This window comes from Rhyacophila brunnea, unplaced genomic scaffold (genome assembly GCF_057557595.1).
Source record: "Rhyacophila brunnea isolate RB1 unplaced genomic scaffold, BYU_Rbru_1.0 scaffold_2, whole genome shotgun sequence".
Classification (NCBI taxonomy): domain Eukaryota; kingdom Metazoa; phylum Arthropoda; class Insecta; order Trichoptera; family Rhyacophilidae; genus Rhyacophila; species Rhyacophila brunnea.
In genome coordinates, this window is record NW_028232859.1 from 10,487,262 (window position 1) to 10,513,739 (window position 26,478).

Sequence of the window (26,478 nt, forward strand, 5' to 3'; positions counted from 1 at the left end):
GATTTTTTACAGGATACAGTTACTTTAAATTTAAAAACCAAAAATAAAAATCAACAAAAGATCTTGGAAGGTGCTGTATTAAATTATCCGAAATGTGTTAGTACCGCATCAGCAATTGTGTACCGAATTTGGAGCCTTTGGGTATACGATAAGTAGGCGAAAATTGAAAATTACAGAAAATTAATAGATATAAAAAAAATCATATGCCTTACAATAATTAATAATTAATCACGTAACTAACCACTAACGTATCAATAATGTATGTAAACTACTAAAAAACTAATTTATATTTCATATTTTTGACGGCAAATTATTCAAAAATGTTGGTTGGTGTTTCAGCGTCGTTCATATATTTACTTCTCAGATTATTTATTAGACTATAATAATAAATAAAAATACTTGACAAAAATCGTTTTTACTACATAATGGAAAACGGTGTAAAATCTAAAATATTGATGTATTGCAATACGACGCTGATAATTTTTTAGAATATCAAATGTATCATTATTATCGCAGATTTTTTATATTTTATCAGCCGCGAATTTGTCTACGTGAAATACGGAAATAAAAAGTGGACAGATATTACATAATGAAGAAATATACGGATTCACTTAAAGTGTAATTTAACCTATTAAGTAGACAGCGGTTGGATCTGGGCGCGAACAGGCAGATATACAAAGTTTTAAATAGTCTAAACACTGATACAAACGCAAATATTTCGAAATCACGGAGTCACGCTGTTATTTTATTTTCTAGAATATAGGTATAAGGAATATACATAAGTTGATTTCAAAATAACATGTATTGTTTAAATAAGCGTACACATTCTCTTGATCTTTGCATATTCATATTACTACTAGAGCTACTATTTTGAACTACATGTCAATCAGACGTCAGTCGATATATTAAATTCTAAACGTGTTTTTTTTCCTTTGCAGACTTTTAATATTACACATTGTCTTTATATTGTAAACGATTTTTTATTATTTTATGGAATAATTATTTATTTACTATATAAGACAGTGGTGAAGGGTGGTGGTAGGCTGTTAAGACTCGACATAAATAGTGCATATTAAAAATTGTCAGTCATTCGTATTTATTTTTATTAAACTATAGCTGCAGAATAATAAGCGATCGAATATCTATTGTTTATAAAAATATCAAATTACTTTGCAGTAATATATTCCCAGCGAATCCATTTCCAGTAAACAATTCAGCTAGACCAGCAAGTCGATTGGCGAAATTAGAGACGGTGTATTATTACATCATATCACAGCACATTATACCATTACGGTGTATTAGCTGAATAATCATTTTTCATAGTATTTTCTTACAACTGTAATAACAAATAATATTTCATTTCGCCACTCAATTTAAAACGCTGACTCTATATTTAGTTTAATATGATTATGTAACAGAATTTAATGTTAATTTACTACCTTTTATTGTATAAATAACGAAGAACAATTTATCTCAATGTCACTCGAATCAGATTACTTAGCTAGTAACTATCATGTATAATATACTATTGTACCGATACGCTGCTAATAAATCTCACCCTGCTACATCGTAGACTTCATCATTATCATCATCCTCTACCTACACATCGAACACCACACTAGAGTGACCCAACAAAAATAAGACTACAATTTACAGATGTTATTGGTTTGTTTTTAAAAATAAATTAAACCTTGTCTCAATCAAATTATAATAGTTTTAGTACTTATATTATGGGTTATTTGACAAAATAATGCACTATAAGAATACATATTATTGCACATTTTGTTGGCTAGTTTTTTAAAATTGAATAAGTCCTTCCTAAACCAACCCATAGTAGATAAAAAATATTATTCTATTTATAAAATATCCAAAACGATGTATGATTTTGACTATTATCCATTGTGGCTTGGTTTTCGCACTGTTTAATTGAATTTTAAAAATACTAACAAACACCATCTGTAAATTGTAGACTTAGTTTAATGAAAACAAATACGTATAACTGACAGTTTATTTTAGACTATTTATGTCGGATCTTAACAGCCTACCTCCACCCTTCACCATTGATATAAGTAGATACATAACATTGCTAAAAAGATTTACCGTTTTGTAATTAGCTTTCCAGTCACAGTCATTCATCTTTTCTTGAGCATTCCCTTACAAAAGATGTAGGTCAGACTTAAACAAGGAGTACGTAAAAGCGAATCACTGTCGCGGCGAACGTCATTTTGCTGTGAAAAATGCAAATTTTCTCATTGTCTCAAATTGCTTAAGTGAAACAAAGCGACGTGTTTTTCACCTTGGTTTTTCTCCACTCGAAGATTTTCCTCGTAATGGAAAAATATTCTTTTTCCCAGAGGTAGTTTGGAGGAGTGAATTTTAGTCCGGGAAAACTTTAAGTTGAATGCATATGAATTGCTTTGCGACGAGAGCTAATTAACAACACGGCTCTATAGTAGATTACTCTTAAGAAGAAAAATGTGCGCTCGGAAAATATATAGAAAGTAATAATTCATACTAGACTTCCTAACGCCTAGAGCACATAAATAACAATTTAATACTTACTTTCGTAACATTTTCCCTTACCATTTTATTTCAAAATTTCATCAAAATTATGATAATCATCATCACCGGGATTAATTGGTGCTCACAGCTCAATAAAGACCTCGTAGTTCTTTTCCATCAAGTACTGTTCTGTGTCGTTCTGTTGAATTTAATGAATTTGTCAATCCGGTGGGGTTTGAGGTGGCTATATTCAGTGACGTCCCATGAGGGAGGCAGATTGAGCGTCACTTGGGGGCGGCATTCACTCGAAGAGCGGCAAATCGAGGAGAATCATTTGGTATATATAGAAATAGCTAAAATTATTTTGTTTATGCGTTGTACATAATATCATAGTAAAAATGCTGTGAAAATAATAAATCTGTATATTGATGAATAGTGCAAACTAAATGTGTCAGAAATATCGACCTTATAAGACCTCAGCTCTGGTGACTTGGGTAAAAGTTATATTATGTTTACTCGCTTGCTATATTTAAATAATTTAACTATGTATGTTTTAGTGATATCTATATTTTCTGTAGTATTGTATCCACAACACACATTTCTTAAATATTGGAAAGATAAAAGGATGATAAAAAATACGGTATAAAAACAGGGTGCGTTGCCTAGGGGCGCCATTTTGTCGTGGGATGTCACTGGCTATATTATTACTAAGTGCCCCTCTGATATAATTGATTATAGTATATTATATTAAACGACTAAGTTTGCCTAAGGCTTAACTCAGACAGACCGTTTTAAAATCACGCCACCGCTATAAAAAGGTGGTTGCTTGTAGACGGTCATGAATTATTATGGAAACGCATGATAGTACTCACACGGGCCACTAACTGAAGTCAGTTTGGATGGCTATCGGAATGCGTGGCCGGTACCATAAACCTTTTTTTCGCTGGCGGTGGCTGAGCACAAATCACACGGGCGACACGTCGGTGATTCACCAACCACGGGCTCGCCGGGAGTATCCTCGCCCCCGGCCTCGATGTATGCCCCACTGTCAGTTTTATTAAATTCAGTAAAAGCACATTTGAGTGCATGGCGACCTTAGTATTGAGTAACTGCTCCTGAGACATTCCCAAGTCTTAAAAACGATGCTTCACACTAAACGTAGGGTCCCGTGATACGCCCGATTAAGACCGGGTGTGGTGCGGGGCCGTATGTGGTTTGATGGAGCCATTAACCTCAATGTCAGTTTGATTGCACGCTTGATACACGTGTATTGTTGCTTAACCACTAAAAAGTGGTCTGAGTGGCTGATTTCAGCGATAGAATAACCACGCGGCAACAGCAAAATACCAACAAATTTTTCCCGTCTGAGTTAGGCCTAACGGTTATCCATTCGCTGAACGACATGTCAGGCCCACTGTCATTTAGCTATCATCATGATTTTTACAACAACTCGATGTAACCTCGGCTCCCTTTCAATCTGTAGCTACTCTAAAAAAATATTAAATCCATACTCTGGATCCAAACACACATTACAAAAATAACAAATAAATTTAGCATTAGAACCCGATACTCGTGGCTTCAGATACGGATACTCATTCAAACAAATTCATATTCATCCCTTATTCGTATAAAATGTTTATATTAGGTCTATTAAATGTTAATTTCTAAATTAATATTTATAAAATAAAATAGGATGCCAAAGTACTGGCAAAAATAGACTCCGCAATCTCGTATTGATTTTTTCAAAGCAGGATTGAATTTGAAACGGCAATGAATAACAATGGTTTTAGTCGAGGGTCAATAGTTATCTTTTGTAAACAAACATTATAATAATATACAATATTATCTTTGGGCAAAATCGTAATAATGTATTGTATAATAAAAAAAATGTTTTTCATAATATTGGGTTGATTTTATACGGTGTATACATACATAATATTGTTTATTAATAAAAACATTTTATTATTTTTAAAACCATTTATAAAATAATAATAAGTACTTAATACTAATATTTACAAAATCTAGACAATTAATTTTAATTCCTTAATAATTAAAATATTATATTCTAACTTACTAAGTACATTTAACAATAGTTTTATAATGTATTAAAATTAATACAGTTTATATACAAATTGATACCAAATATTATTTGAGCCATAATTCTCTACATCAAAAAACTCATAAAGACAGAACCAGAATATGACATATATCTATAATCTCAATAGAAACATCAAATAGTTTCGAGATATTGCAAAAATCACCTGACGCTTGATCGTCAGATACTTCCCGTCCCTGCACCAAATATTAATGGGGATCCTAAATGCCAACAGAAAACTTAGTGGAAAAATACAAAGCTTGCAATTTGAGATTTTTTTTTCGATAATTTACAATTTCAACTGTATTAATTAATAAATATGTATCTGAAAACATTATAAGATTTTTTTAAGTGAAAGATAAACTTACAATAATTGTAAAAAAAATTTGAATTTGTCAAATATTTGGTACATATATTATGTTATTATTACAATATTTTTATGGTTATATTTATTATTAAAATTTAGTTTTTTAAGTTTTCAATTTTTGACCGTTTAGATTTTTGACTAATTCATAGTTTTAATATTTTTTATATCTATTTAAAAAAATATCGATTTTTATAAAAAATATAAATGTGTACAACTTGAAATCCTTTTTTAATTTTTTAAAATTATCAAATTGCAAGCTTTGTATTTTTCCGCTAGGTTCTCTATTGGCATATAGGATCCTCCTTAAGGGACAATATTTAAATACACACAGCGTTAGACAATACAATGCACACCTTACGTGATTCTAACATGGTAATTTTCAGCGCCGTGTGTTTTAGCTCTAAGAATTAACATCAACGGCTAACGCATTTTTTTATAAAAACATCGGTTAACGGGACTTGGAAAGTTGTATCCCCGAATAAAGAGAGATATTTAAAAAAAACGTCAGAAGATTTTTACTATACGAACTGGAAGAAACCGGTAGCCGCCGGCGGCCGAATGGTTCAGTCTAGTAATTATTCGTATTTAAGTTAATGATCGACCCAGATTTCAAAATAATGATATAATAACTAAGAAAAACATGACTTTGAATACGAATTTGTGTAGTGAACATAACAAAATAAAGTGGCGTTCTGACTAAAACTGGGTGGAAAAAAAAGATCGCCAGTCAAATTAAAACCCCAACAATAATTTACACATGTCCATATAATAATATAAATAATGTTAGTTTGACACGATAAATTGTTTTTTTTTGTTTCTCTAGTTTAATGTAATATTTTTGTGACAAATAAATCATTTGCGGTTGTTTATAAAACCATTCTCCTTCAATCACTGTAAAATAACACTGTGAGATTTATGTATGGGTATTAATTGAAAGCTTCTCTCTAAAAATATAAAGCAACCCCTAAACTCTTCACTAGGAGCTTGTTGGGAGGTTATCAAAATTTATTATATTAACAGTAATAAGTGAAAGTCTAATAATTGTATTTAAATGTCACAGCATGTATAGATACATTGTATTATTATGAAAAATTTTACAAACTTTTGAGACATCTTCTCTAAATAATATATTAAAAAAACAACTAAAAAAATACTAATATATGGTAACATTGATTGAGATATTATTAATTATTATTTATCTTATATTAAAATAAAATAGGCACATCTGATATTTGATTATATCTAAATTTCAATTATTTAAGTAACGATATGGAGAAATTTTTGAAGAATAAATCGATTCAATAAATAGTCAAGTTAAAATTCTTCGTCATTTTGTTTTTGGTCACTTTTGAGCATCGCGGATGGTTTTAAATATTCCCATAATTTCGAATTAGATTTATTATCGACTGGATTATATATTCATCATAAGCTTGATGTTGTTAGTATTGAATCACAAAAATAGGGCTTACATTAATATAAAAAGTTTAATTTAATTATCTTTCTTATTTTTATGACTAAAATTAATCTTGAGCAATCTGACGACTGGGGCTTCGAAAGCCAACGAAATGGCAAATGACATAAGGTAACTCATCACTGTGTTGCCAGCGTAGATTATGAGCTGAAAAAAAAGAATAATACATTAATATATAATATGTAATATATGAGTATGAGGATAATAAAAATATATTTTATTAATTCATCACGCGTACTTTTTGGAAGCGCAGATTTTCTTTTTTTATTAAAAAAAAACACTGTGACATCTGGTACCGGGCAGAATAAAAGGGTTAATTATTATTAAAGATAACCATTTTTATCAAGAACTTTAGGGAAAAACTGTATTGTACCTTTAACATTTTTTTATTTATTAATTAACCGCACTTCTAAATTAATAAAACTTTCGCCATTAATCACACGAAAAATGAACGCGTTGTCTAAAAGTAAAGTACTGCAATAATGGACTATGAAAAAAAAATATGGCAGAACAAGATATATCGGTTAAATTTTATTTTTTAGCGAAATCCGCAAACTCATGAATATATTATTTTATGAAATACTAAATTTAAAATTTGGGTCTTTACTTTAAACAAACAATATTGTTATGTGTAACTACCGTTTATTTTGTATTATTGTACTTAAGTGTGCATGCGATATATGCACATACGCATCGTTACGTATGTTTTGGTTTTTGTAATGAAATATATTAGGAAGTATTATTCAAATTCAAATTTAAAAAAAAAATTACATACAGTGAACACAAATTATAAATTAAAGACGTTCACAAAATGACATTTAAAAGCATATAAATAGTATTAAAACGGTGTTAAGAGGAAAGAAATACAATATACAGTATCACAAAAACAGTATAAAAAATAAATAGGTACAACAATTAATTATAAAAATTATAAAGCACGGAAGCACACCGAATGAGCTAAGTGGACCCTATTTTAAGAATTTATAAAACAACGCCCACCTATTTATATCCATCCTCGCCTAGGTGAGATATACCAACATCCGAAGCGATTTGATTGAACAGAGTTATTGCCCTTCCAATTGGCATCATCAATGGCAGGTTAGTTCTGCACCTCGACCAATTAGGCTACCACTATATGTGCCACAAGAATTGACAATACCATCAAAATTAAAGTAATATTATAAGATGAAATGTGATTAAAATTATATTTTTGCTATACAATGAATAATATACAAGTTTTGAAAATGAAAAAATGAATGAAAAAAATATTTTGCCCTATTAGACACCAATATTTTGTCATTTATGAAGATTAAATGAACGTACATTTATAGTCTCGAATAAAAAATATACAGCGATTTAACAACTAGTTCGTACGGACCGTTACGCGCCCAAATATAATTGGATTATAATACTCACTATGATTCCATTATGAAGATGCACCGGTCCATCCATCTGAAAGGTGGATATCATCATGATGGTTGGATGGACGAGGTAGGCGCAGTAGGCCAGCCTACTCAGAGGAAGTGCGCCCCTATATGAGAGGGCGCGGGACAGTAGACCGTCCCGGTTTCTGGTACAGCTTATCACTAACCATGCTAAACTGACACCCCAAGCTACGAAAAAAATAATAAATAACTATTAATTTAAACATATAATTATTAGTCAAAGCTGGAAAAAATAACAATCTCTTCAACGGAAAGGTTTAAGGTGTTTACTTCTATTTTGGGTTTTATTTTTGCAATATGATTTTATATTGTGTTCTTAATGTGTGTTATAAGAACAAAATCCATAAAAATATTTATTTATGTATATACTCATATTTGTTCGACCCAACACTTAATCCGACAGATCAATGAGACTTTTTATGATAATCTATTATTTATTTTCGTCCCTGTGATTACGATGAAATTGAATAATGCAATGGTTTACTATAATAACCTACTATATTTTTAAACAATGTATTAAATAAACTTATAAAATATAAAAAAAATTCTCGTAAACAATCAGATAATAATAATATTTAAGGAGTGAAACTGTCATTTGTATAATTTATGTCGTACATATTTTTTATTTTATTTATATTAAAATCACAAAAGTCCGTTAGTAGGTATATGTGAAAATCACAGAACAAATTAATAATATACAAAAGCCAGTTGTCATAGACAAAGGCTTTGAAGTCAGATTTGGTTTATGACTTAATGATATTGTATGCCATAAGCTACGTCTACATTTTGATCAACTCATCTTCCACTTCACTTAAAATTTTAAATTCTGGTTTTAACATCAAATTACTTTCTGCATGCTTTAGGTTTGAAGCATGTTACGCACCGCGTCAACTATCTATCTATCTATATCTTGTACATCAGGTTTTCAAATTTTCACGGGACCAGTGTTGTTATATTTTTATAAATCTGCTTAATGATGTAAAAATTATAGTATTTTTGAATAACTATAGTACACATTTTTGAATCCTTCAAAATTATAGTATTATACTATAATATACTGTTAAACTTTTTGTGATGTGATGTTTTTTTTTATTAATAACCATGCCCTTGCTTTTTCGTAGAAGGTGGTTGGGTGGGTTTGTTGCATTGATGTGAGGCTAATTAGGTTCTTCCATTTATATCTTTAATTTTCTTTATGGCCAGGATTAAATATTTTGTGTAGTATTCTTGTGTTGTTCTATTGCTTAGAACTTCGTGAGGCTTTTGGAGGTCAATTTCATGATTATGCTATCTACACCGAGTCCTGAGAGTCGATTGCTCCCTTTCTAGTATAGGGCAGTCATTGATGACATGCCACACAGTTTGAGATGTGTTGCCGTCACATGGACAGCAATCATCGTCCCTCAATTTAAATCTTTTTAGATAAGCTCGCACCGCTCCGTGGCCTGCGATGAGATGTTGAAAAGATGTACATGGGTGATGGATTTACCCGACCCACCACTTTCACTACGAAAATTACGGCCATTTTGAAGCCGGTTTGTGATAAGTAATGCGCAAGCTATGCATGCTTTGCGATGTGTTTATCTAGCGAATAAAAAATATCTGAATGTACACAGGGCTATATAAAGCCTCATGAATGTCTTCAAATTACCAATATCGAATGCGATTTTCATGTTTCAGACATAATATATATTGAGAATAACTATATATTTAAAATTAGTCCATATTTCGCCAATCTTGAGAATTGGTACCTTCTTACATCCAAAACAGTACTCTTTATTTTTGTATTTCCTGGTGAAAAGCACACGAAAACTAAACCCTAAATTCCCCTGATTCATGCATCTTGAATCTCGGGATTTTGCAAAATATAATTATATTTTTTTAATCACCTGTGTGTCCTATGCTGACATAGAACGCCGTTGGCCACAGCTCGAGGTGACCATCCCTCATGCCGTAAATCAGCGAGGCCATGATTCCTAGGGAAAATGGCCATCCCAGGGCCTGAACCCATTTAGGTGGCGGTGGATTCCCCCGAGTTCGCCACAGATACCAGCCCGTGATCATACCTGGACAATAAGAATAGAAAATAATCAATAACGTCTATCGGCGCTTCAACAATCTTACACTATTAAGGTAAATACTCTGGCTACTTACCAGAAAATATGCAATATACATTAAAATTATTTTAAAATGAAAGATAAAAAAGTTATAAAATTTGAATTCGTCAAAGTATTTAATATTATTAAAACATGATATTTTCTTGTTTAATAAATGATCGTATTTTAAGTACTAACTGAATGTTACAATTTTATTATTAAATAGTTCATCAGATATAATAATATTGCTTAGCCAATGATACATTATATAATAATATTATTATTATATTATAATGTATCATTGGCTAAGACTAAATGCATGGCTTTTCTTCTTACCGATTAAATATGGTCCCAATCTTGACCATGGTTTATCGTAAAGTTGATCAAACATCTCAAACGGCTCTTGTATCTTAGCGTGGTAATTGTTGGCTATCGAAATGTATCCACTCGTCAACCATGAACTTATCATCAGGACTATAAGGATTATTGATGACAGTTTGAAGTGTCTGAAATTGAATTAAACGGTATTTATTTAATGTTAAAAAAATACAGTGAGCATAAATACAGTTAGTCTATATTATGGAGAGATAAAGTTAAAGTATCCGAGAGTTGTTAAAATAACCAGATACACAATGAAGAAATTCACCGATTCGTATTATTAATTATTATATTCCTAAGCGCGCTATTTTTGAGACATTTCTTTTCAGATACCGATAGGAGTCCACTAATTTCGTACCAACAATGTAGTCTGTACGTTGTGTGATTTTGGTCAATGTGCAGTGATTTTTGAGTTATAACCGAACAAACTGACGAATAGGATACACTTCACTTTTATAATTAAGACAGATGATATATACGTTGGGTGGCGCTTAGCGAATATAGCACACGAATGCAATCAACGCATTGTTATTTGTGTCTGAGGTGAAAATAATTTAATAAAATATTTTACCGATGACCTTAATTTCAAATATGTAATCAAACGCATCTATGAGCGTTTATTGGAAGTTCGATTGTTTTATCTTGTACCTATTTCGTATTGTATGAATATTTGTATCTAATGTATTTAAGTTTTGTACTATTGTACTGAAAGAATATTAATTTGTCTAATATAACTTTTAATGACTGATAGGTATTATTGATATATCTCATTAGTTAACTACATTTAATTCCTAGTATTGACGATTTTAGACCTATTGAAGGGTAGTATTTATTGATTATTATTTAATGATCTATTGTTAGGGTTTGACGATCTATTGATTGTATTATTAGTGATAGGGTTTTTTTTTACAAACACTTCAACTATTCATAATTTATTGACTTAATAGGTGGGTGATAAAGTTTTTACCTACTTTATTGTATTAATTTATTATATAAGTTAGAAAATTTAATTAAATTCGTTGTCAGTGTGTATTTAACTTTTGGTGATACAATATAGTGCCTGAAGATACCGAAAGGCGAAACCCGGGTCGAAAAAAACGACTCAAATAGAATCGTACAAAACTTAAATCCATTAGAATTTAAATTCAATTTCCATCAAATATTATAAATATTTTTATCATTTAAGCATTGTTCTTTAGAGTTCTTTAATAAGGTGATATAACATTTTTTGAAAAATTCAATGTTTTAACATACTTATATTTTCTTTATTTATAAAATATCAATTTTCAAAAAATGTGTAAGTATAACTTAATCTTTTTATGTAAGTACTCGTAGGTATATCAATCAGAGTTTTGGCAGTGTATTGATTATTTAAAATGAAAATTATCAATAAAATGTATTAAATTACAGTTTTCAAATTTACTCGCAGAGGTATATTACGATCACTCTTAAAAACAGCATTTCCAAATGTGTATTTCAAACTTCTTTCCTAAAATAATAATTTATTACTTGCCATATTATATTGTGTATGTAATGCAATAATATATTATATTATTGAAGTTTTACACCACAACCGAATTACATGTAGGCAGGTAGCGTTAATTAAAGTTAGTATAGTCAAAGATAAACATTCATGTTTTCATACAATAACACTTAAAATTATGTATGTTGTACAAGACTTGCGTACGTTTTCATTAAACTTTGTGTATTTGTACACGGTTTAATTTAAAAATAAATGAAAAAGGGTGTTTATTTGCCACTGAATGGTGGTATGGTTAAAAATAAGAGTTGTTTAAAAATACAAACGTGTGTGTGTGTAACTCATGGATGCACACGTCACATTGTACCTAATATTGGAAGTATAATACATAATTTAATTTAATATTATTTCTTTTTTTTTGACCATGTCTGATCCTAATTAGATCATATGGGCCACTGCCGATTGGAGATTAACAGTTTTTTTTTTACGAGAAATGGATTTTCGTCACTTGTTCAACCTATTAGGTCCATATTCTGACTCCAAACACAAATTCAAAAACAATATGTCTAATTCCCAGACCCAAGATTCGAACCTGGGACCCACGAGATTGTAAGCCGACGCATAAGCCGCTCGGCCATCGTAAGAATATAATAATTTTATTATTAACTCACAAATATACTAATTAGAAAAAATCTATTCCCGCCACTCTGACTTTGCGGTTATTATGAGTTGAAAATACCATTCGGTGTATTTATATTATATATTCTAATATGCATAATTCTGATATACTACAGAAAATTGTGTATATTTAATGCTATATTTTTAAATCTCGTGTATTATTAACTTGAATAAAAAAAATACTTTTATTAATAAAAGTTATCAATAACATTATTTAAAAATGAAATACCTATACAGATGTGAGTCTCATCTACAGTGCGATAATAAAAAATCGTAATATAAAAGATTTTTAAATGTAAATTACTATTTTAATCCTGAGGGGAGAATAATATGAGCCACGACTGAGTTGAGATTATGTATGTATAATGCAATTGCGTTCTTGCTCAGAATCAAACACAATAATTATATTATGTTGTTAGACGCGTCATCGAATTCGCACCACTGGCTTCAGAAACGGGCGCCCTACCAACTAGTTCACCGTGGGAATATAACTATCATAAAATCTTAAAAATATCCATATTTTTAACTTATTTTGTATAAATATTATAACCCAAGCATAACATCCCTGCAAATAACATTATACGCAAAAAGCAATCACTGATAAACAATATCATCTTATGTTTAAGTGGAGTGGAAGTATCAGAGTGAGAGAAAATAAGAGATATAGAAAGTTAAATAATAATGAAAATACTAACCTTCGTGATAGGAGGAGTAAAGATATACCAATCACATAGAATTGAGTATCATTGGCCATATACCAAGACCACAGCATACACATTTCCGTTTGAGGGTATAAGTTATTAATATAAAGAATATTTCTCCACCAATATCTATCACAATTGATATGATCTAGAATCATTGGTTCAAAAACAGAATTATTATGGCTGTATCGTAATGCTAATTCATTTATGCCAATAGTAAACAAGTACGCAGGACTTAAACGAACAATCCTGTAGAATAGTAATACTACAAATTCTGACACGTTGTCTTTGACTTCTTTTGTGCAGGTTTGGCGGGTGAATACCGGATTTGCGATTTGAAATTGTTCCGGTCCGATTGGCTGGCCCGTTGACAGGTGACCGATCGACGTCAAGTTCTGTTGTGGCATGGTCGGGTTCGTATAAGCGTATTGGTGCATTTGAATTTTGGCGCGCTCATTCGTATGATTTCCGTTTGGATTTGTGATGTTTTGGACGCTTATCTTTGCGTGTCTCTTGGCTAATGCGTTCTTCTTTGCGTCTTGAGATTTGTGATAGAGAAACGTCACTAAAAGGCCACTGAAAAAATGAATAAAATCATAAGATATTTAAATTACAAGAACCGGGGTAAGTTACCCCAAGTGGCGTGAAAACAAAAATATTGTAGATAAAGGCTTTTCAAGGCGTATAGGGATGGTCCCTCCATAAGTGGACAATAATAAAAATCAGGCCTGAATTCTGACTACACGCCACCCCAATAAACCAGTTGAGCCACGAATAAATTATACGAAAAAATTCTCTGACATCAAAATGACCCAATTTTATAGCTTTTACGGTAATTCTCAAAAATTGAACAACGTCATTTCTTGAAGTAAAAAAGTATTCAATAAAATCCTTTAGTTCCACAATGAGGTTTTTAATAATTTTGGGTACAAGTTGGTTATGTGGAACACATTTTGAAAATAGCCGATATACTGGATTGTTTGTTAGGTTAACCTAACCAAACCTAACCTAACCTAACCTAAACTAACCCAAACTAACAAATAATCCAGTATATAGGGTATTTTCAAAATGCGTTTGCCGCTGTATTCCACATAACCGACTAGAACCTAATTTTGTTTACTATCTACCTATTATATATTTTAGTTTCACACAGTTCATTCTTCATTTGATTATGACGTGCATTATTTTTATGGTATGCAAAACATACACATTGATTCAATGAACTATTTTGAATTTTACGAATTCTTTAAAATTAAATTTTACTCGGAGTAGTAATATCGTTGTAAACAAAATATTTCGACCAACTTTAAATATAAATTTTTAATAATTTTGATGAATTATTTTATTTCGCCATTCACTTTTGTTAATTATGCAATAATTATGTTTGCGAAAAGAATATTATATTTGTCGTTCTAAGTTATATTTTTTTGCAATTATTTCAAAATTACGTATTATGGAGCTCACAGTTTGAAACCAATAGGTTTAATTCTTACCTTATGAAGAAGAACGTGTCAACAGAGTATGAAGCATTTCCTACGGTCTGATAAAAAAAGTTCCTCTCAGTTACCAATCGAAGTGTTTTATTATCAGCCACTGCAAATGCTTGGAGATACGTGTGCACCATTATGACCCAGGCCACAGACAGAAATCTAAAATAAAATAGTAATAAAAGGAGAAAAATATTAGTAAATAATATAATACTATGTACTAATTATAACTACATTTATGTCTATGAAATTTGGCATAATTATTTAACAAGTCATAAAACTAACTGAATATATAGTTATAAGAATTTTTAGCTGTCAAAAAAGATAAGTATATAAATTGTGATTTCAGATTATGTCGATTAAAAGAAATTTATTAACGGTTGACAGTATTGGACAATACCTACTAGCAAAATCACCGACAGAGGCCGACTTTTCTGCTGCTACATTCTGCGCGATCGACTGTTGAGAGAGAATTTGGACGGAGCTTTCTGGCTGATATCTGTGAAGTCGGCTATGGACCACAGTAGTGAAGGATGGAGATATGCTGTTAAGGTCCGACAGAAATAGTGCACACTAAACTTTGTCAGTCAAACGTATTTGTTTTCATTGAACTAACACTACAATGTGTAAGATTCTGAAATTCAATTAAACCCTGCCCAACTCAAGCAATAGTAGATAATAGTCAAAAAATATTCGTTTATCTATAAAATATCTAAGCCATACATAATTTTAAATATTTTATTGAGAGAAGAATATTTGTTATCAATTATGGTTTGGTTTGGCTTAACGGCCCACGTGCTCGTCGTAGGTCAAAATTGAGTTTTTATTGTATTTTCAAACCATGATCCTGGACACTCCTTAAACGTTGTAAATAATATATTTATATAATTTTGAAGCCTTATTATCCTTTATAGTTATTTTAAACATTTGATGACTGCATAAAGTATTTTTATTACATAAAATAGTATTCTTTTAAACCTCTCGCTCTAATGTTTTAGAATATAGTCATATTTCGGTACATAACTGTGCAGTGGTGTTAAGATTTTTTTACATTTATTAATTTTCAGACGCATTTATAAAACCATTAGTATAATTTATTACGAGATAATTTTTGTTAAATATTCACGATAAAAAATTATATTGATAATCTCTGTGATCACAAATTTGACAAGAATTAGGCATTTTATTATTCAAAAAATCGGCAAGATTAACACATTTCAAGATGATTCTAAAGATACTTATTATAAGCTATGTCTTTGACCATTCAAGTGTGATAAACATCTTATGAATAATGATTGCTTTATAATATTTATTGATCTAAGAATAAGGTAGTGTTTTTTTGAAATACGCCATTTCTTTTGTCATTCCCCAGTGGTTAAGCTACAACATACGGCCGTAGCCATAAAATGACAAACTATAATTGAAGTTGGGAGTAAAATTATATTGACGCGCGTGTTTGAACATGTACCGTTTAAAAAAAAAATTTAAAAAAAATCAGTTAGGTACATGTTCAAACACGCGCGTTAACATAAATTTACTCCCTACTTTAATTATAGTTTGTTAATTTATGGCTACGGCCGTATGTTGTAGCTTAACTACTAGGGAATGACAAAAGAAATGGCGTATTTCAAAAAAACACTACCTTATTCTTAGATCAATAAATATTATAAAGCAATCATTATTCATAAGATGTTTATCACACTTGAATGGTCAAAGACATAGCTTATAATAAGTATCTTTAGAATCATCTTGAAATGTGTTAATCTTGCCGATTTTTTGAATAATAAAATGCCTAATTCTTGTCAAATTTGGGATCACAGAGATTATCAATATAATTTTTTATCGTGAATATTTTACAAAAATTATCTCGTAATAAATTATACTAATGGTTTTATAAATGCGTCTGAAAATTAATAAATGTAAAAAAATCTTAACACCACTGCACAGTTATGTACCGAAATATGACTATATTCTAAAACATTAGAGCGAGAGGTTTAAAAGAATACTATTTTATGTAATAAAAATACTTTATGCAGTCATTAAATGTTTAAAATAACTCTAAAGGATAATAAGGCTTCAAAATTATATAAATAGATTATCTACAACGTTTAAGGAGTGTCCAGGATCATGGTTTGAAAATACAATAAAAACTCAATTTTGACCTTCGACGAGCATGTCCCCCCTTCATGAATTAAAAAAAAATAACCAACACCAATACATTAATATGTATTCTTAATTCAACGAAAACAAATAAATATTCTTAACTGAAAATAGTGCGCTCTTTTTATCGGATCGCCCATAGCATAACTAAACTATTATGGTTTGGTTAGGCAGAGTTTAATTGAATTTTAAAATCTAACCAGTACCATCTTCAAATTGTGATGCAAACAGATAAGGATGACTGACAAAGCTTATTGCACACTATTTATGTCGAATCTCCATAGCCTACCTTCACCCTTCGCTACTGAATTGGACCACAGTGCACTGTAGCAGCAGTTGACAAAGGAATTTTTCTCACCTTAATCCATGAATACAGTTGATAGCGTCTTCGGTGGAGTCTTCTGTTTTCATAATCTTTTCGGTGTTGGATAGAGCAGAAAACGACAGTAAAACCTGAGAGAACACATCTAGAAATATAGAAAAATATATTATAGTTGTCTTTATTATTATAGTTTATTTATTATTATTAAAAAAAATTTATTGTTAATTAAATATTTAATTTATTCAACGAATAATTCACAAGATTTAAGAATGTACTATTCTAATTATTGGACATACATAATTTTGAAAACACTCATGAGAAAATAATATAGCCAATAGAAAAAAAAATAAGTTGTACTTGGCGCGTTTGGGAAATCAGATCACAGTGTATTTTTGGCGTGTGACAATATGTAACACATAATTTATTTTTTCGTATGAAAAAAAACTCACTCGATTGGATTCGAACCACCGATTGTTCGGTTATCAGCCGAACGCACTGCCTTTACGCACAGTATGATACTGCAATCGTGACGATTATACAGTATAATATTATAGTTTAGAATTTTTCCGTTGCCTAGGCAGCAAATTTATTATTGTCAGCCATTTGCAATTCCTAACGTTAACAAACGATTAAACGTCAGTTAGTAGGTAATATAAGTTAAAGTGTATAGAAATAAACCAACGGCGTCCTAATAAGCGGTCCTTTTTCTTGAGTGTGTAATTTAACAAGATAATTAAGAGCTAGTCAAAGAATCTAGTTTATCACAAGTTTTGTTTTTGTTTTGTTACGCCAAAGAAGTAATACTTCTAACGCGCGTACATAAGTATACACACCGATTTTTTTTTTGAAAAAAGTAAGACACCCGCAGGATTGAACCTACGTCTCTTGGGTTTCGCGCCTTGTGCATTACCACTATCCTACAAATGACATGTTTAATTGGGATAAACTTTAACTATTGGCCTTATTATTACCTGCTCATAAACGCTCTCTAAATTGAGTTACGGTAGGCAATCGATTTTTGTATTCTAAATTAAAGTATCTATTACTTTTAATTTCTAACCGATGTCACGGATCACTCCAATACTTTTCTGTTGTAACTTACTTGAACTTGCTAATAATTTTTAATTAACTATTTATTTTATTCAACGAATAATAATTCACAAGATTTAAGAATGTATAATTCTAATTATTGAACATACATTTTCTATTGGCTATACTTTCTGTGTTTTCAAAATGATGAATGTCTAATAGTAATTGTAATACATTAGAAAGAGAATTTCTTTTAATTTTTAACATACAATTTTTACCATGTCCGATCCTTAAAAGATCATACGGGTCTCCACAGAATGGAGGTTGTGTTAATCAATGTTGTTTTTACTAAAAGTAGATGTTAGCCACTTGCTCAACCTATAAGGTACATACCTTGGTCGAAACACATTGAAAAATAATATGTGAAATTTCCATTGCCATTGGCGCACACCGTGATAACTTAGGCAATATTAATGCTCTGCCTACTACAAAAATAATACATGCTTGCAATTCAATACAATGTATTGATAATTTACATTTTAAAGCGTTTCAATTGTTAATACGTACATACCAAAATTATAATATATTGTTCATATTATATTATGTAGGCATTCGGTACGGTGCGGGTAGAGATTATTTAAAATGATGTTGGTGATATTTATATTTTTACGATGACTTGTTTGCGAAAAATGCTTAAATTATTAAAAGTGGGGCAATACAGTTATTCTGAAGTGAGAGACAAAGAGTAATTTTAAATTGTTGTAGCATGAAATATAAATTAAAACATAAAATAAATACTTTCAACCTTAATCTTATATTAATAATCTAAATAATATAGCTTTTACCCCAGCACGACTTACTGATTTTAGATTTCACTTCACAATACACAATTATACCGAAAAAGGTACAAGATAAAGAGAAAATTTAAAGCCAATTTACATTAGCTGTACAAACAATTCAAATATAATAGCGTTTTACCTGTCCCAAATTTCCTTTTGCTGCTTTGATTGACGCTTCCATTTTCGCCGTTCGGAGAGCCGTTTCCGTTGCCCGAAGAGCCATTTCTCCCGTGGGCGCTTGCGACGTTGTTATTCTGGCACTCTATCTCAGCGTCCTCTTTTCCCGCGCTCTTTTTCCCCGCGCAATGCTTGCCGGACGTGACGTCACCATTGTTGCGACTGTTGACGTAGGCCTCGTAGAACGACGCCATTATTATGACGGCAACTGTCACTGCACCGGCGCCTCTGATGAGAAAATTGTGAAGCTTTTGTAGAGTATTCGGGAAATCAAACAAAAGATGATAACAATTGAAATGTGTAGTACAGAGATGGAAAATTTACGGCACAAGGATATTGCATATATTGACATTTTTCGGAGATGCGCGATTAAAATAAAGGTTTGTTTTTAAATATTAATTCTAAAATATCACACCTGTGGTGCATTGGTCGCCTGAGACATGCCCAGGAAATTTAGTAGTCAATCGATCCAGATTCAAATTATGCATATTATACATAAAATGCTACAATAATATATCATAATATATGCCAGTGGCGTGGGGTGTATGTAGGCTGTTAAGATTCGACATAAATAATGCACACTAAACTTTGTCAGTCATACGTATTTGTTTTGTGCTCGTTAGTTTTTAAAATTTAATTAAACCCTGCCTAAGCCAAACCACAATAGCTTTAGGTATGCTATGGGTGATCTGACAAAATAATGTTAAAATATAAAAAATAATATTATTATCGAGTCTTCGGTATTACTTCATGTAGGTAGATGATATGGATTCAAATAAAGTGTAGATACTGACAGACACTTTCTATTCTAAAAAAACTAATACCTTAATATTATAATATTAGGTAAATTTTAAAATAATATGGACTTAAACGTAATATGTTATTTTTGGTGTCATCTTATTTTTGAAACACTTATATAATACTGATACTTAATACACATCATTTCATAATGACCATAACTATATTCGTGTTTGTCGAAGGACTTAATGAATATATTAATATAATATACTGTGATAAACTTAAAAGTCAATGGTTCAATATCACTGGTGTATGATGTTAGGTTCATCATTTGATTGAGTAAAATATAACTCATATTAAAAAAGGTTTTTCAGTGATTATTTTATATGTATGTACCACTTACAGCAAGATAAATCTGACGAGATTAATACATTCAAATCTAATGGACTTGAATACTTAACTGATACGCATAGCGATTGCAATACCGAATGAAAATATCAATACCGGTTTTTCGGTATTTCTTATTGAATACCGGTATTCGTTAAAACATAAATACTTATCGGTAAATATAGCTATTACGATCTCTTTAAAATATTATTTTATAGAAAAAAAAACCTACCTACCTACATATATTATGGTGACATTAAAAATATGTATTAATCACAATATTGTAGAATTATTGGTCCTTTATAACCCCTTAAAAAGGTTAGTTCATTAATTATATATAAGCACGGCTGCAGGAAAAGCTTCTTCAATTCAACACTAACTTGTACAATCATCAATAATGTTATTATAGAATAATTGAACATTTGTCACGGATGTTTTTTATTTCGAGATAATATCAGTATGTTAATTTATCGAGACAATTTTATAAATATGTATATTTAATGAATTATATTTTATTATTTCACCTATGTTGGATTCAGTCAATATTTTGCATTAATAAGGTGCCTAAAAGCAAAGGCAGTTTTCTACCACGTGAGTAGTTTTGAGAAAAACGTCAAAAACCGATAACAAGTCTTATAATTTAATTTAATCTATGTGAGCTATACATTATAGTAGAATATTGTGTTTCAAAGTCAATTTAACTTTTAGAACTCATTAATTTTATTACATGACTAAGACATATGCATAATAAATTTCAAGAAGGCTGCATTTGCTTTTCACCCATCAAGAAGTCTGACTTTGCTTTTGACAACTTGAAAGAAAGCCATGTTTGCTTCTTAGTTTTTAACTTGTCAGCCATGTTTTTTTATTATAAAAATACTCAAATACAAACATTGTAACTTAAATAAATGAAAAAAATCTTTACCTGCACACAAAAAAAAACAAATTTTATTGAAAAACTTGTGAAAGTGAAAGATTGCACAAAAAAAACAAGTCATTTATTTATAATTATAAGTTATACCTAATAATATTACTTACAATGGAAAGGATTTTTTGTTTGTCAAATTGTAAGAATTACCTTGTTCAAAAAAAGTTTTGATGCTTGTCTTGTTAGTCTTATACCTCGAAATTTTACTCATATTTCTACTCTAGTTTTCTGGACATCTTGAACGTTTCCTAGCTTTATTTGAAGATATTTCCAAAGTGTGACTTTCCATCTTTCAAAATTTTGTAATTTAACACTTAGATTCACAATTTTAGCTGCCATTTTGTCATGTGACTTTTTGTATGGGACGAAACATTAAGAGTGAAGAAGGCTGGGTTTGCTTCTGAAGCTAATTTCTAACAACGATTTTCTATTGAAAAAAGCCGATTTTGCTGGTAAAACAACAGCTTACAACGTGCAGAATTTTTAGCTCTATGATTCTGCATTTAAAGGTTAAAAGAAAGCTGCCTTTGCTTCTGACCCCCTCTTTATCAGTACATAACTTATACACTCAATTAAAAAGTAAATACAGTACAAACTAATGAAGAAATAACATTAAATTCATTGTCAAAAACGTAAACGAGTGTGGTTTTTAATACTGACAATTTCTGTATTTTGAATTTTTAAAACCGGTATTTCGGTATTGATAAATACTGGAATACCGGTATTGCAATCCCTAGATACGCATAATATTTAAAATTTCATAAAGAATATTTTCAAAAAAGATTAATTCAACTGAAATAAGCTGAGAAATAAAATAATCGATGTTATTTATAAAAAATACTAATCGATATATTTTAAGGCTTTCTCTCTGAGAATGGATTGTTATTAAGTCAATAACAAAAGATTTAAAAGAGATTTTCTTAAAACTTTTAGGCTTACACTACTTTTAAGATATTTATATGGCAACATTAATCCAACATGGCCTCGATTTTCCAATTTATATCCTATTCTGCTTAAAGTGTGTTTTTTTCAAATTTATTAAAATTGAAACTGAACTTTCGTTTTCTTTTTTATTATTTTCTAGACTTAAAGATTATCAGCTATTCGTACATAAGCGATAAAAAATCTATGATCAGCAGATAAGTACTTCCTATCATAGATATTGAATGAATAATCACAAATATCAGTTATGCACAATAATAATTAATAGGTACCTACTGTAAAATCCAGATATATTGACCATCAAAAAGCCATCATATTATAACCAAGACACGTATGAAGCATAGATCGATTTAATAATTAATTATATGATAATAATTATTGACCTTAGAATAACGTAGTATTTTTTTGAAATACGCCATTTCTATTGGCATTTCCCAGTGATTAGGCTACAACATACGGCCGTAGCCATAAATTGACAAACTATAACTGAAGTAGGGAGTAAGATCATATTAACGCGCGTGTTTGAACATTTACCGAACTAGAAAAAATCGTTTTTTCGGGTAGGTACATTATAAAACAATCATTATTCGTAGGACGTTTTATCACATTTGAATAGACAAATACATAGCTTATAATCAGTGTCTTTAGAATTATCTTCAAATGTCGTAATCTTGCCCATTTTTTGAATAATAAAATGCCTAATTCTTAAATTTCTTTTATTTTGTTAACTGTCAATTCATGGTAGAACTGCATTGTATTATTGTTTAATTTAATAAAAAGCATTTTTTTTGTAGAACTTTTTCACTTTTAATCATTGATTAAAAGTGGAATAAGTACTAAAAAAAAAATAGTCAAATTTGGGATCACAGAAATTATAAATATAATTTTTTTATCCTGAATATTTCACTATAATAATGTCGACATAAATTACACTAATGGTTTTATGCAGTCATCAGATATTTAAAATAAATATGAAGGATAATAAAGCTTCAAAATTATATAAATAGATTATCCACAACGTTTAAGGGATGTTCAGGCTAATGCTTTGAAAATACCATAAAAACTCCATTTTGACCTACGTTGGGTATGTGGGCCGTTAAGGGGCCACGTGTGGTATGAAGTTCGAAAATGAAAAAAATTGAGCATCTTTGGTGGCTATGCTTTAATAAGCTGTAGACTTTGCAGAACATCTGTATATGGCATTATGCCAGTCTCGTCCGGATGATCAAAATTTGATGATTACATAAATTACAAATTAATATTTATACCATAAAAAGTATGCATAGTTGTAAAATATCGCCATTTTATGGTAGATTCTGTGATTATCTCACATTTTCAAAAACTTTCAAATATTTTGTCAATACAAGTATACGACATTCAATTTAATTACTATTTAAGATTAAATATATATTCGGTAAACTTTCCGCTGGAGTTTGGAGTAAGTAATTTAATTTTTAGTATTATTATTATTATTATTATTTTAGACTATTTTATGACATCTGGGCCCTTAACCTATGTATGCAATCGGTACAATAGCACATTATATTAAACTGCTTACATTTAAAATGAATCTTCATTTATCCTATTTAATCTAAAAATATATATTTTACTTCTAATAGATTCAAGCTCTGTACTATTCCATTTTTCTTAGAATTGACGATTTACACCTCTTGAGTGCAGTATTTTTATTGTTTATAAAGAATAATGATCTATTATTAGGTTTGACGATTTATTATAATAATATGCTATCCAGTGTATTGTTATTAACATGATAGGGTTTTTACTAATTAGGTTTTTTACTGACACTTCAACTATTCATGATTTGTTTATTGTATTTTTATTTTTTTTGTAACCTCTGACTAGATAGGTAGGTAATGGAGTTTTTACCTACTTTATTGTATTGATTTACTATATAAGGTAGAGTTAAGAGTGTTCGTTGTCAGTGTGTGTTTGCCTTTGGTGAGTGTACACGACGCTTGAAGATGCCGAAAGGCGAAACCCGGGTCGCAAGAAACGACTTAAATGGAATAGTATAGAGCTTGAATCCATTAGAATTTAAATTCAAATTCCATCAAGTTCCTTCGATCGAAAGTATTAATATTAATAATATATTTTACTATCTTTTGTCTGTGGTCATTTTTCTATGTGTCGCTAGGATCGATAATTCATCACAAACATAAATACACATTGACAACCGATCACTGACTTACTGATGGATGGAAAATAAGAAGACCCTACTCACATACACTATGTTATGGACCTGATCATGAAATTCCATCTTTAAAATATGAATACAAATTAACGTGGTAGATAAAAGTAATCTACATTCCAATAAAGGTGCATAGTGCAAAGCTGACCGTATTTACATAAATGTAGCCCTATTCTGCTAACTTGTCCGCACATGTTCCCTTAACCCATAAATGCAAACTGTACTACTTATTATAGTACAGACTTTAGTTTCGGTTTATTGAGCAAAACCGAAATCGATTTTACCATACATTTTTATATTCAATGGTAAATTAGGAATCATTATTTCAATTTCGCCGATAGATGTCATGGTAAGTTTTGGTTATTGGATGTAATTTGTAATCCAACGCCGGAAGCCAGAGATGATGTACCAACTTATAATATATTCTACGAGCCGGATTTTGGCAGTTATCTTTTAACGGCTATATTAAAATTAATTTGAACAACAAAACAAAAATATTAGATTTTGCTCGGGAATAAAATATTACTGGATTCTATAACGTGGATTGATTGATTATTTATGATAATAAAAATAATGTCAACATAACAAAATGTAGAATGGGTACAGCATTTCTGGAGTACAAAGTATTAGATGAAAATATAAAGAAAAAACTATTAAATATTATTCTTATTGTTTTCCTATAATCACACATATCCATTGTATATGAGTACGTATATAATTTTTTTTATTAAAAAGTAAGAAATATTGCATTTAAGGATATTATTATATTGTACACTGATGTGGATGAAAATGTCTCTACCTTCAATCATTGCAATACGGGCGTATATTACAAAATTGCATTCATGCATGTATTACCTGTAGTTGAACACTTTACCAATGATAAATATACTTGTATTCATGTTTTTAATCGGGAAAATATTTCATAATATATGTCGTTTTTTTATTAGGTTTTATAACATTATATTGTGAAAATATTTATAAGATATGGTTGGCCTCGAACCACTGATCTTCCAATCTGCAGTCGAACGCTCTACCACTGAGATATATCCCCAAGTTGGTAACAACAAAAATATCTCCTGTTATATATTATAATTTAATATACACAGCTTGACTTTTGTCGCGTATGATAGCCACATATATTTTTTTATTATTATACGACATGTATTAGAAAAGGGGAAGAGAGAAGCTTTCAGTGGATTTATCGTATTTCGTGACATTGAATATTTTAGTGATTTCGTCATACCAAGGTTATCTTTAGCATAGCAATAATAAAACGAAAGCTTTTGCAATACTCGTTAGATTGTTAGTTATTCATGAAAGCAATACAACATCTTCGTTTGATCCGACAACCGAAGGAAACGTTTTGAATGAGTCCCTGGTGAATAATAATTTCGAAAAATTATTTTCCTTGTCCCTCTTATCTCGGGCGTATAAAAGGGATCATTAAAAATACGTCCTTTGCGATAAAAAATGCGAAATGGGACATCAAAAATGTATTCCTGTGTCTTTTAATATACCGTATTTTTGCAGTGGCTCATCAGAATACATTTTGCAGTACATAGTATGGGAAAAAAATGAGACAAAAAACAAAACCACGTTCTATACATTATTAAACCATGTGATATTGAAGACGGGAAATTGAAATGTGAAAGGTTTTTAGATGCGAAATCAACTAGAGATTGAAAATCTACCTCGATCGTGTTATCAAGTGTTTGACGAAGGTGCTACGTGAAAGAGGCTTAGTGTAAGTACCCTCATTGTGTTTCGTGAAGTGAGTCCATTTATGGGAGAAAATTGTAATAATTGCGACCCTCGGTAATAAAAAACCGGATACATATATTTTAATTACGTAATAACCATTGAAATAATTTATATGAGTAGTTATAGTATAGTACTTTGTTTCTTCACTGTTGAGTACTCAAAATCATTAGCCTACCAATTGATTGAAAGGTTTGAAGGCGTACTGGCAATGCCTATAGATAGAAAATCAGCAATGAGTAAAAACCGCAGTAAATATTTACTGTCCACAGTTTTAAGTGTTCCATTC

At 30.3% G+C, this 26,478-nt stretch overlaps 1 protein-coding gene across 1 annotated transcript; it reads right to left on the reverse strand.

Annotated features, from left to right (window-relative positions):
* Window positions 1-6,453: 6,453 nt before the first annotated feature.
* On the reverse strand, window positions 6,454-19,421 carry LOC147071841 (nose resistant to fluoxetine protein 6-like). The gene is made up of 8 exons (XM_085946413.1): window positions 19,190-19,421; window positions 17,219-17,327; window positions 14,707-14,862; window positions 13,208-13,789; window positions 10,313-10,482; window positions 9,770-9,946; window positions 7,852-8,048; window positions 6,454-6,582 (listed from the first exon to the last, which is right to left on the reverse strand). The coding sequence occupies exons 1-8, from the start codon at window positions 19,419-19,421 to the stop codon at window positions 6,454-6,456; spliced, it is 1,752 nt and encodes a 583-aa protein (XP_085802539.1).
* Window positions 19,422-26,478: the final 7,057 nt, after the last annotated feature.